Source organism: Salvelinus fontinalis, chromosome 15 (genome assembly GCF_029448725.1).
Source record: "Salvelinus fontinalis isolate EN_2023a chromosome 15, ASM2944872v1, whole genome shotgun sequence".
NCBI classification, from domain to species: Eukaryota; Metazoa; Chordata; class Actinopteri; order Salmoniformes; family Salmonidae; genus Salvelinus; species Salvelinus fontinalis.
The window spans coordinates 17833232-17846275 of NC_074679.1; the positions used below are offsets into that span (position 1 = coordinate 17833232).

The window sequence follows — 13044 nt, forward strand, 5'->3', positions numbered from 1 at the left end:
GACCCATTTGCAACCAAGCTTTAACTTCCTGACTGATGTCGTGAGATGTTGCTTCAATATATCCACATCATTTTCCTGCCTCATGGTGCCATCTATTTTGTGAAGTGCACCAGTCCCTCCTGCAGCAAAGCACCCCCACAACATGATGTTGCCACCCCCGTGCTTCATGGTTTGGATGGTGTTCTTCGGCTTGCAAGCCTCCACCTTTTTCCTCCAAACATAACGATGGTCATTATGGCCAAACAGTTTTATTTTTGTTTCATCAGATCAGAGGACATTTCTCCAAAAAGTACCATCTTTGTCCCCATATGCAGTTGCAAACTGTAGTCTGCCTTTTTTATGGCGGTTTTGGAGGAGTGGCTTCTTCCTTGCTGAGCGTCTTTTCAGGTTATGTCGATATAGGACTCATTTTACTGTAGATATAGATACCTTTGTGCCCGTTTCCTCCAGCATCTTCACAAGGTCATTTGCTGTTGTTCTGGGATTGATTTGCACTTTTTGCACCAAAGTATGTTCATCTCCTTCCGTCTCCTTCCTGAGCGGTATGATGGCTGCGTGGTCCCATGGTGTTTATACTTGCGTAGTATTGTTTGTACAGATGAACGTGGTACCTTCAGGCATTTGGAAATTGCTCCCAAGGATGAACCAGACTTGTGGAGGTCTACAATTATTTTTCTGATGTCTTGGCTGATTTCTTTAGATTTTCCGATGATGTCAAGCAAAGAGGCACTGAGTTTGAAGGTAGGCCTTGAAATACATCCACAGGTACACCTCCAATTGACTCAAATTATGTCAATTAGCCTATCAGAAGCTTCTAAAGCCATGACATCATTTTCTGGAATTCTCCAAGCTGTTTAAGGGCACAGTCAACTTAGAGTATGTAAACTTCTGACCCACTGGAATTGTGATACAGTGAATTATAAGTGAAATAATCTGTCTGTAAACAATTAATGGATAAATTACTTGTGTCATGCACAAAGTAGATGTCCTAACCGACTTGCCAAAACTATAGTTTGTTAACAAGAAATTTGTGGAGTGGTTGAAAAACGAGTTTTAATGACTCCAACCTAAGTGTATGTAAACTTCCGACTTCAACTGTATATACATTAATTGACGAGGGCACTAGAACAATCTGACATCAAATGTCTACTGTTTTCTGATGATCTGGTCCTTCTGTCCCAAACGTAGGAAGGCCTACAGCAGCACCTAGATCTTCTGCACAGATTCTGTCAGACCTGGGCCCTGACAGTAAATCTCAGTAAAACAAAAATAATGGTGTCCAAAAACGGTCAATTTGCCAGGACCACGAATACAAATTCCATCTAGACAATGTTGCCATAGAGCACACAAAACACTATACAAACCTCGGCCTTAACATCAGCACCACAAGTAACTTCCACAAAGCTGTGAACAATCTGAGAGACAAGGCAAGAAGGGCCTTCTATGCCATCAAAAGGAACATAACATTTGACATACCAATTAGGATCTGGCTAAAAATGCTTGAATCAGTTATAGAACACATTGCCCTTTATGGTTGTGAGATCTGAGGTCCGCCCACCAACCAAGAATTCACAAAATGGGACAAACACCAAATCGAGACTACTGTATGCATGCAGAATTCTGCATAACTATCCTCTGTTGTACAACGTAAAACACCAAATAATGCATGCAGAACAGAATTAGGCCGATACCCGCTAATTATCAAAATCTAGAAAAAGAGCCATTCAATTCTACAACCACCTAAAAGGAAGCGAATCACAAATCTTCCATAGCAAAGCCATCACCTACAGAGAGATGAACTGGAGAAGAGTCCCCTAAGCAAGCTGGTCCTGTCCAGGACAGCAACACAATTTGACCCAAACAAATCATGAGAAAACAAAAAGATAATTACTTGACACATTGAAAAGAATTTACAAGAAAACAGAACAAACTAGAATGCTAGTTGGCCCTAAACAGATAGTACACAGTGGCAGAATACCTGACCAAGGTGACTGACCCAAAAATAAGGAAATCTTTGACTTTGTACAGACTCAGTGAGCATAGCCTTGATATTGAGAAAAGCCGCCGAAGGCAGACCTGCTTCTCAAGAGAAGACAACCTATGTGCAAACTGCCTACAAAAATGAGGTGGAAACTGAGCTGCACTTCCTAACCTCCTGCCAAATGACCATATTAGAGACACAAATTTCCCTCAGATTACACAGACCCACAAAGAATTCGCAAAAACTAATCCAATTTTGATAAACTACCATATCTATTTGGTTAAAAATACCACAGTGTGCCATCACAGCAGCAATATTTGTGACCACAATAAAAGGGCAACCAGTGAAGAACAAACACCACTGTTAATACAACCCCTATTTCTGTTCATTTATTTCCCCTTTTGTACTCTATTTGCACATCGTTACAACACTGTATATAGACATAATATGACATTTGAAACGTCTTTATTCTTTTGGAACTTTTGTGAGTGTAATGTTTAGTGTACATTTTTTATTGTTAATTTCACTTTTGTTTATTATCTATTTCACTTGCTTTGACAATGTAAACATATGTTTCCCAGGCCAATAAAGACCCTTAAACTGAAATAGAAATGTATAGGAATCCAACGAATGAAGGAAAGTATAACGCCACACCCAGCAGACTGTCGACCAATAACGTTCAGGTTGCCTTGCTGCATCACGCGGATGCCAAGCACCTCGTCACACAACCCCTTCTCAAAGTCAATGTATATGTCGAGAAGCGTACCTATTTTTCTGGAAAGTATGTAATGTCATGATTCCAAAGCATATTCGATATTACAGATAGAAAGTTAGTTATCTTACATCTCGGAAAAGATGTGTAATGTTGTACTTCTTGTTTGCGAAATTCATGCTAATGTTGGGTTTTTGTGTTAGCGCCCAATAGACTCCCATTCACTCGTTAAAGGAGAGCGCTCCTTGTTCCAGAATCACACATCAATACTCAGAGATAATTTACAAACGCAGGATTTGTGTTTAGTGAGTCTGCCAGATCAGAGGCAGTAGGAATGATTACGCGTTACATTGATTGCTGTGTGAATTTGACCATAATTCTGTCCCGCCTGAGCATTCTAAATGTAACAAGTAGTTTTTGGTGTCAGGAAAAATGTATGGGTGTAAAAAGTTAATATTTTCTTTAGGAATGTATTCGAGTAAAACTAAAAGTTGCCAAAAATAGAAATAGTAAAGTACAGGTACCCCAAGAAACGACTTAAGTACAAATGCTTTAAAAAGTACTATTTAAGTACTTTACACCACTGTATAAAGTACCACTGTATAAAGTACTTAAGTGAATTTCATCATAATGAAGCATCTGCTATGTATAGTTATGAAGCCACCTAGTGGAGTGTTCTTGCCACAGCATTTTCTTGATTAGATTGTTCTAGACTTTTTTGTTGTTGTTGAATATTTAACTTATATTTGAAAAACAAGTGTTAGGGATAAGGACACCCACCATTGCACATTATGAACAATTTGGAGGGATATAGCTGCTCTAAGGATTCTTAATTATGAATTACTGTTATGCTAAAAAACTGTATTGTCACCTCCGCTGTATGATAATATTGCAAGACAGTTAATTTTGGTCAGTTTTTCTTGTGTGCTGAAATGGCCTATTCCTTTGCTTTACTGTCTTGTGAGTAGTTAAGCAAGTTTTATTTTCAAAAGCTGTTTTCTATGCAGTTATCCACGTCAGGGCAATGTAATGAGGATAAAATAATGAAATTACAATGTACACTATTTCCAATGCTTAGAATTTTATATCATATTTCCTTTCCCCACAGATTGACAAACATGTTGTCCCGATCATGGATGATGCAGATATGGCCAGCTTCATTTCCTCATATGGAAATGTTGTGTTTTTGAAAAACTTGTGAAAAGCTGAAATTAAGAAAGCAATCAAGCAATGTGGAAGAGGAAGCCCACACCCCAGGAAGATCAGAGGAAGCAGACCAGAGGAAGATCACATGAAGATCAAGGACTCGCTGTACTGAAGTAGAGTGGATTCACACTGATAACAAGGACAACAAACAAGTCAGAGCAAAGCAAGGAGGAGGCACCAGCAAGGTTGTTATGGACTGTAGTGCAGGAGTTACTGAGATACTGAAAGAGGAAAATGATATTTTCTTCCGCACTGGACAATCCAGCAAAGGCCTTGAGACTGGCTTTGAGGTGTGGGACTTCAAACAAAACACAATTCCAGGTGATTTTTCCACTGGCACAATATATGAGACAGTCAAGATACCCAAGTTGAGTTTCTATAGTGTAACTAAGCCATTGCAAGAGACTTGAAGACACTTCCATCTCTGAGCCTTTGAGTGATGTGTCTCACGATGATGATGAATATGACAGCACTGAGTTCATTGTCTAGGACGAATACCAAGCATCAGAGGTCATTCAACATGGACCAAGCATCTCTGATTACCCAACCAGCACAGATATCCCCATCTTGAACCACCCAGTAGTCATCAGAGATTAGACGATGATGATGAATATGACAGCACTGAGTTCATTGTCTAGGATGAATACCAAGTATCAGAGGTCAGTCAGCATGGGCCAAGCTTCACTGATTACACAGTCAGCACAGATATCCCCATCATCTTCAACCACCCAGTCATCAGAGCTGAACATTTCATCACTGATCGGCATTACCCTGAACTGAACTTATTAACATGGTACATTTAGGCCAAGGTCACTGCACAAGCTCACCAAGAATATATAATTTCACCAATTTAATGCAGATAATAAAAACAAGTGTTAAGAATAGCTGCTGGTGGGGTGTGTGTGATTGTTTCATCAGTAAGGTATAATAAACATGATTATTACCTGCACACGTTTAAGGAAGCAGAACTGTATCAGACTTCTATCCAGGAAGAGGTTTTGGAAGAGGTTCATCCAGAACTGCACACTTTGTTTTCTTAATATCGCCCACCACGATTCAATTCATAGGTTTACAGTGCTACGTCCATAAAGGAAACTTCAGTCTTTGGCAAAACTGTCATTGTGGTTTCTGCGTAGAAACACCTGCATTTTTTCTACGTGCCCATTTTCGGTACCTCTTGTCAGCGCAGACCCTCTCTGGGCACGCTCCCAAAACGCGTAACACATGTAATCTGCTATTGCCTTTGGGTCGTTGTTTGTGGTGTAAGCTTCCACCCACAAAACATAAAGGCTAAAGCCATCTATGCAGCCCTGTATTGCAATACCATATGGTTTCATTTTATCATATCCGTCCATATGCCATAGCCCGTTGGGACCTTTGGTTGTGTATTGCCATCATCTCATGCGTTGTGCGCGCCTAAGCTCCACACCTTGACCCGACGATCGATCATCTTGATTATCTATCTTATAGTGTCTTGCGTTACTACAAAACCTCTCTGAATTGCACAAAGATGCAACCCTCTGTAGTCTTGCATTTGCCCATTACTGTTGATTTCACTGTACAACGGCCAATACCTCATCCAAGTCCGTGTGGTTCCTCCTTCTGAAAAGACCCAATCTGCGGCACAAACTCTTTAAGGTCCTAATACTTATAATAATAAAGTAAATTCTAAATTATTGTCACACCCTGATCTGTTTCACCTGTCCACCCCCCTCCAGGTGTCGCCCATCTTCCCCATTATCCCCTGTATATTTATACCTGTGTTCTCTGTTTGTCTGTTGCCAATTCGTTTTGTTTCGTTTTGATTCGTCAAGTGTTTTTCCCTCTGTTCCTGTCACTCGATTGTTCCTGTTTTCTAGTTTTCACGTTTTTTTACCTTTTCTGCCTGCCCTGAACCTGATCCTGCCTGCAGTCCTGTACCTTTGCCCCACTTATCTGGATTATGGACCCCTGCCTGCCCTTGACCTGTCTTTTGCCTGCTCCTGTTGGATTAATAAACTGTTGTTAATTCGATGTTGTCTGCATTTGGGTCTTACCTCAAATGTGATAATTATAGTTTTACCACGTTATTTAACTCCGGCCTTTCTATGGTGGCTTGCACAGCAACAGGAAGCCAGGAATCATGCAATTAACCAAATCTCCTACTTTAAAAACTTAAAATGTAACTGACACATTATTCGGAAAATAATGTCACTTTCTCTTCAAAATTGTATTTCAAATTTATTCTTGAAATATTGCCACTTTATTCACAAAATATTGGTACTTTATCCTCGTAATATTATCACTTTATTCTCAAAATATTATCACTTTATTCACAAAAATTTATTTTGAATTTATTGTCGAAATATTGTCACTTTATTATCGAAATATTGGCACTTAGAAAAAATATTCTCAGTGCAAAAATAAATAAAAATAACTCATAGTTTTTGTTTTCTCTCTTGAATTGGCCCTAATACTCTTCCGTACCTATCTGAAAGGTTAGAATATTACACAACTTAATCCAATTTCTCAAAGTATGAAGTTTAGATAAAATATAAACACATCTTCGACAACATGTTTCTTGGAAAGATTATGTACACATACAGTACACAGGGCCCAGAGTTTTTCCTGGCCCATGAGTAATGTAATGTAATGTTGTTGCACTGTTGAAGCCCTCACAGACTCACCACAGATAAATCCCTCATCTTCCCCTAGGGGGCAGTCACCGTGGAAGTCACACACACTAGTCTTGTCAATGCAGCCGCCCAAGTCACAGTGGAAAGACTTGCTCTTGTCACAGTCTGTGCCTAGCTCTAAGTCATGGTGACCTGGAACAAGAAAGAGCTCATTTAACTTATGGTTTAGTCCACCATAATACACTAAAGTAAAAATAGCATAGCATTATGATGTTTCTATTGATGTTTGGATTTGTAGTTCAGAACATACCAATGTCACAGTCTCTGAGGTCCAGGGAGTCGAGGGCCAGAGAAGCCCTATCCTTCCCCAGGCAGGTGGAGTAGAGTAAGGTCACCTGGAAGGGCTCTCCAACCTCTCCAATCACCGCCTCCAGCACCTCCCACTGGGCCCTATTCCAAGCAAACAGAGGGTTAAATGTGTGTGTGTGTATGTGTGTGTGTTTCTGCGTGTTTGTATGTGTGTCTGGGCGGCAAAATGTTGATAGGACTTTCTGTTCAAATAAGTATCTAAACAGCCTTGTCTATTGTCCCAAACAGTCTTTGGCCATCTGTGCAGTAAGTGGATAAACAACTTTACATTAATGAGAGAAGTGTGTTGCATCTACACTCCCGTTCAAAAGTTTGGGGTCACTTAGAAATGTCCTTGTTTTTTAAAGAAAATAAAAAAAATTGTCCATTAGAATAACATCAAATTGATCAGAAATACTGTGTAGACATTGTTAATGTTGTAAATGACTATTGTAGCTGGAAACGGCAGATTTTTTATGGAATATCTACATAGGCGTACAGAGGCCCATTATCAGCAACCATCACTCCTGTGTTCCAATGGCACGTTGGCACTGGCCTTCTTTAGACTAGTTGAGTATCTGGAGCATCAACATTTGTGGATTTGATTACAGGCTCAAAATGGCCAGAAACAAAGTCCTTTCTTCTGAAACTCGTCAGTCTATTCGTGTTCTGAGAAATGAAGGCTATTCCATGCAAGAAATTGGCAAGAAACTGAAGATATCGTACCACACTGTGTACTACTCCCTTCACAGAACAGCGCAAACTGGCTCTAACCAGAATAGAAAGAGGAGTGGGAGGCCCCGGTGCACAACTGAGCAAGAGGACAAGTACATTAGTGTCTAGTATGAGAAACATATGCCTCATAAGTCCTCAACTGGCAGCTTCATTAAATAGTACCCGCAAAACACCAGCCTCAACATCAGTGAAGAGGTGACTCCGGGAGGCTGGCCTTCTAGGCAGAGTTCCTCTGTCCAGTGTCTGTGTTCTATTGCCCATCTTAATCTTTTCTTTTCATTGGCCAGTCTAAGATATGGCTTTTTCTTTGCAACTCTGCCTAGAAGGCCAGCATCCCAGAGTTGCCTCTTCACTGTTAACGTCAAGACTGGTGTTTTTAGTGTACAATTTAATGAAGCTGCCAGTTAAGGACTTGCGAGTCATTTGTTTAAAAAACTAGACACTCTAAGTCCATAAGAGCTTTGCACACCTGGATAGTACAATATTCACACATTATTCTTTAAAAAACTCTTCAAGCTCTGTCAAGTTGGTTGTTGATCATTGCTAGAAGTCTTTCAAGTCTTGCCGTAGATTTTCAAGCCGATTTATGTCAAAACTGTAACTAGGCCACTCAGGAACATTCATTGTCGTCTTGGTAAGCAACTCCAGTGGATATTTGGCCTTGTGTTTTACGTAATTATCCTGGTGAAAGGTGAATTTGTTACACAGTGTCTGAACCAAGTTTTCCTCTATGATTTTGCCTGTGTTTAGCTCTATTCTGTTTCTTTTTATCCTAAAAAACTCCCTAGTCCTTGCCGATATCAAGCATACCCATAACATGATGCAGCCACCACCATACTTGAAAATATAAAGAGTGCTACTCAGTGATGTGTTGGACTTGCCCAAACATAATGCTTTGTATTCAGGACAAAAAGTTCATTTCTTTGCCACATTTTTTACAGTTTTACTTCTGTGCCTTATTGCAAACAGGATGCATGTTTTAAAATATTTGTGGCCTCCCGAGTGGCGCAGTTGTCTAAGGCACTGCATTGCAATGCTAACTGTGCCACTAGAGTCCAGGCTCTGTCGCAGCCTGCAGTGACCAGGAGACCCATGGTGCAGGGTACAATAGACCCAGTGTCGTCTTGGTTAGGGGAAGGTTTGGCCGGCAGGGATGTTCTTGTCCCATCGCGTACTAGTGACTCCTGTGGCGGGCCGTGCACGGTCACCAGGTGTACAGTGTTTCTTCTGACACATTGGTGCAGCTGGCTTCCGGGTTAATTGGGCATTGTGTCAAAGAAGCAGTTGGGTTGTGTTTCGGAGGATGCACAGCTCTCGACCTTCACCTCTTCCGAGTCCGTACGGGAGTTGCAGTGATGAGACAGAACTGTAACTACCAATTGGGGAGAAAAGGGGCTAAAAGATTTAATAAATACAATTTTAAAAATGTAAACAATTTATTTTCACTCTGTCAGTATTGTGTGGTAACTACAATGTTGTTGATCCATCCTCAGTTATCTCTTATCACAGCCATTAAACCCTGCAACTGTTTCCTTCCTCTCCGGCAACTTAGTAACTTGGCTACTTGTGTAACGGTGTTCCTCCTCCTCTTCATACGAAGAGGAGGAGTAGTGATTCGACCAACATGCAGCGGGTTGTGAATACATAATGAATTTATTAAGGTAAACGACGAAAACAAACACTGGGAAGGATTACAAAATAACAAAAACGAATGTATACTGACCTAAACCATGAGTACTTACATAAAACACGAAGCACGTAGGAACAGGTACAGACTATGACAAACCGAACGAACAAACGCTACAGTCCCGTGTGGTGCAGACACAGACACGGACGACAATCACCCACAAACAAACAGTGAGAACAACCTACCTTAATATGACTCTCAATTAGAGGAAAACGCAAAACACCTGCCTCTAATTAAGAGCCATACCAGGCAACCCAAAACCAACATAGAAACAGAAAACATAGACTGCCCACCCAAAACTCACGCCCTGACCATCACACACATACAAAACAACAGAAAACAGGTCAGGAACGTGACAACTTGGTAGTTACAGTCTTGTCTCATCACTGCAACTCCCGAAGGGCACCTGTACCTTTGTAGTGACTATGTGCACCATGCACCATGCTCAAAGGGATATTCAATTTCTGCTTTTTTTTACCCATCTACCAATAGGTGCCCTTCTTTGCAAACCATTGGGGAAAAAACCTGGTCTTTGCGGTTGAATATGTGCTTGAAGCCCACTGGGCACACACTAGTTGAATTAATGTTGTTTCCACGTCATTCCAATGAAATTATGTTGAACCAATGTGGAAAAGACATTGAATTGACATCTTTGCCCAGTGGGAATACTGTTTTCACATTGGCTCTAATGCTGTTTCTGCTCCTGCAGTACCATACAATAACCATCTAACTGAGATTCCCTGAGCTCAACGACAGCACAGGAGGTATGAGACCTCACTGCATGGCATCTTAAACCACTTTCATTTGGAACCGAGAAATCCAGTAATTCTCTAATCCTTTTATCTGAGACCTGTCAGAGAACCTAGCAGCATATGGCCTACCAATGGATATTTATAGATTAGCTAGCTCACGTCAGAAGAGGACTCCCAAACCGATTTAGGTAGTGTGGATTGACTAAGATATGAGAAGAGAAGAGAGATGTGCCAAAGTTGTTTTCTTCAGAGCTAAATGAAATACGTGTACATCACCTTTCAAATCCAAGATTAAACCCTGATTGTTATTTTTTTTGTATGCCTTTATTCAAGAGTTAACTGCCCACTTTTATTAATACCTCAGCTCTGTTCATAGCTACTATGTACAAATGTACCTGTATATAGTCAAGGTTTCATACCAAACCATAGAAAACAAATTACATCCTACACTACTGTACATTCTTTGTTGACTTCCCACTGTTTTCTTCTCTATTCCCAGTCCTGTTTATACAGGATGTCTTGCTTCCAGTGGTGGTTGAGGTGTCAGCTTGTCAACTTGTCTGTCGACATGTTTGTTATTAGGTTATTCAATTACTGCATCTGAGCTCCTAGACTGTGCGACTCTCCTTTCCTTTTTCAAGTGTTCTACTCCGCTAGCCAGCACCTCGCCTAAACAGGTCTGCTTTTCTTTTGCCTCCAGATTGAGGTGTCCTGTCATCCCTAGTACTCACCATCTTACTGTCTGTGAGTTAAAACCTTTTTCATAATGGACAAGCACTCCATTACTCTACAAATAAAGAGGCCAGAGTATAATGTTGTTTCCTTTGCCACAGCCCACCCCTCCCCGCTACTGTCCAGACCATTTATGTCCAAATTCATTGTCAGGGTCTGCATTTGGAACCAAAATGCTTTTATCTGGTCCCATAATAGCTGTGTCTAACATTGGCCTAAGAATAGGTAGACAAATTTGTAGTGGTATTTCCACGCCATATGTACAACTTACTGTATGTAAAGACTGTGTGAACACGCTCTTGGTAGCCGATGTGAGCAAGACCTTTAATCAGGTCAACATTCACAAAGCCACGGGGTCAGACGGATTACCAGGACGTGTACTCAGAGCATGCCGGACCAACTGGCAGGTGTCTTCACTGACATTTTCAACCTCTCCCTGACTGAGTCTTTAATACCTTCATGTTTGAAGTAGACAACCATAGTCCCTGTGCCCAAGGAAGTGAAGGTAACCTGCCTAAATGATTACCGCCCCGAAGCACTCACGTCGGTAGCCATGAAGCTCTTTGAAAGGCTGGTCATGGCTCACATTAACAGCATCCTCCTGGATATCCTAGACCCACTCCAATTTGCATACCGCCCCAACAGATCCACAGATGACACAATCTCACTCGCACTCCACACTACCCTTTCCCACCTGGACAAAAGGAACACCTATGTGAGGATGCTGTTCATTGACTACAGCTCAGCGTTCAACACCGTAGTGCCCACGAAGCTCATCCTTAAGCTAAGGACCCAGGGACTAAACACCTCCCTTTGCAACTAGATCCTGGACTTCCTGACGGGCTGCCCCCAGGTGGTAAGGGTAGGCAACAACACGTCTGCCACGTCAGGGGCCACTCAGGGGTGTGTACTTAGTCCCCTCCTGTACTCCCTGTTCACCCACGACTGCGTGGCCAAACACGACTCCAACACCATCAATAAGTTTGCTGACTACACAACAGTGGTAGGCCTGATCACCGACAACGGTAAGACAGCCTATAGAGAGGAGGTCAGAGAACTGTCAGTGTGGTCACAGGACAACAACCTTTCCCTCAATGTGAGCAAGACAAAGGAGCTGATCGTGGACTACAGGAAAAGGCGGGCCGGACAGGCCCGCATTAACATCGACAGGGCTGTATTGGAGCAGGTCGAGAGTTTCAAGTTCCTTGGTGTCCACATCACCAACGAACTATTATTAAAAAAATCAAAATTCAAATATTTAACCTTTATTTAACTAGGCAAGTCAGTTAAGAACAAATTCTTATTTACAATGATGGCCTACCAATAGGCAAAAGACTTCCTGCGGGGACGGGGGCTGGGATTAAAAATGAAAAATAAATAACATATAAATAAAGGACAAAACACACATCACGACAAGAGAGACAACACAACACTACATAAAAAAAGACCTAAGACAACAACATAGCAAGGCAGCAACACATGACAACACAGCATGGTAGTAACACAACATGACAACAACATGGTAGCAACACAACATGGTAGCAGCACAAAACATGGTACAAACATTATTGGGCATAGACAACAGCACAAAGGGTAAGAAGGTAGAGACAACAATACATCACGCAATACATCACGCAATACATCACTCTTACTGACAGCCACAACTGTCAGTAAGAGTGTCCATGTTTGAGTCTTTGAATGAAGAGATTGAGATAAAACTGTCCAGTTTGAGTGTTTGTTGCAGCTCGTTCCAGTCGCTATCATGGTCTAAACACACCAAGACAGTCGTGAAGAGTGCACGACAAAGCCTATTCCCCCTCAGGAAACTAAAAGATTGGGCATGGTTCCCCAGATCCTCAAAATGTTCTACAGCTGCACCATCGAGAGCATCCTGACCGGTTGCATCACAGCCTGGTATGGCAAGTGCTCAGCATCTGACAGTAAGGCGCTACAGAGGGTAGTGCGTACGGACCAGTACATTACTGGGGCCAAGCTTCCTGCCATCCAGGATCTACAATAATAGGCGGTGTCAGAGGAAAGCCCATTAAATTGTCAGAGACATCCAGTCACCCAGGTCATAGTCAGTTTTCTATGCTACCGCACGGTAAGCGGGACCAGAGCGCCAAGTCTAGGACCAAAAGGCTCCTTAACAGCTTCTACCCCCAAGCCATAAGACTGCTGAAATATTTATCAAATGGCCACCGGACTATTTACATTAACCCCCCCATTTGTTTTGTACACTGCTGCTACTCGCTGTTTAATATCTACCCCCGCAC

At 41.7% G+C, this 13044-nt stretch overlaps 1 protein-coding gene across 1 annotated transcript in view; it reads right to left on the reverse strand.

Annotated features, from left to right (window-relative positions):
* Positions 1 to 13044, reverse strand: part of LOC129811490 (tyrosine-protein kinase receptor-like) — a 79746-nt gene that overhangs the window by 43857 nt on the left and 22845 nt on the right. Inside the window, exons 5-6 of the mRNA XM_055862846.1 lie at positions 6825 to 6964; positions 6566 to 6706 (exon numbers count right to left, since the gene is read on the reverse strand). Of these exons, the coding sequence (XP_055718821.1) occupies positions 6566 to 6706; positions 6825 to 6964 (281 nt within the window). The remainder of the gene's footprint in view (positions 1 to 6565; positions 6707 to 6824; positions 6965 to 13044) is intronic.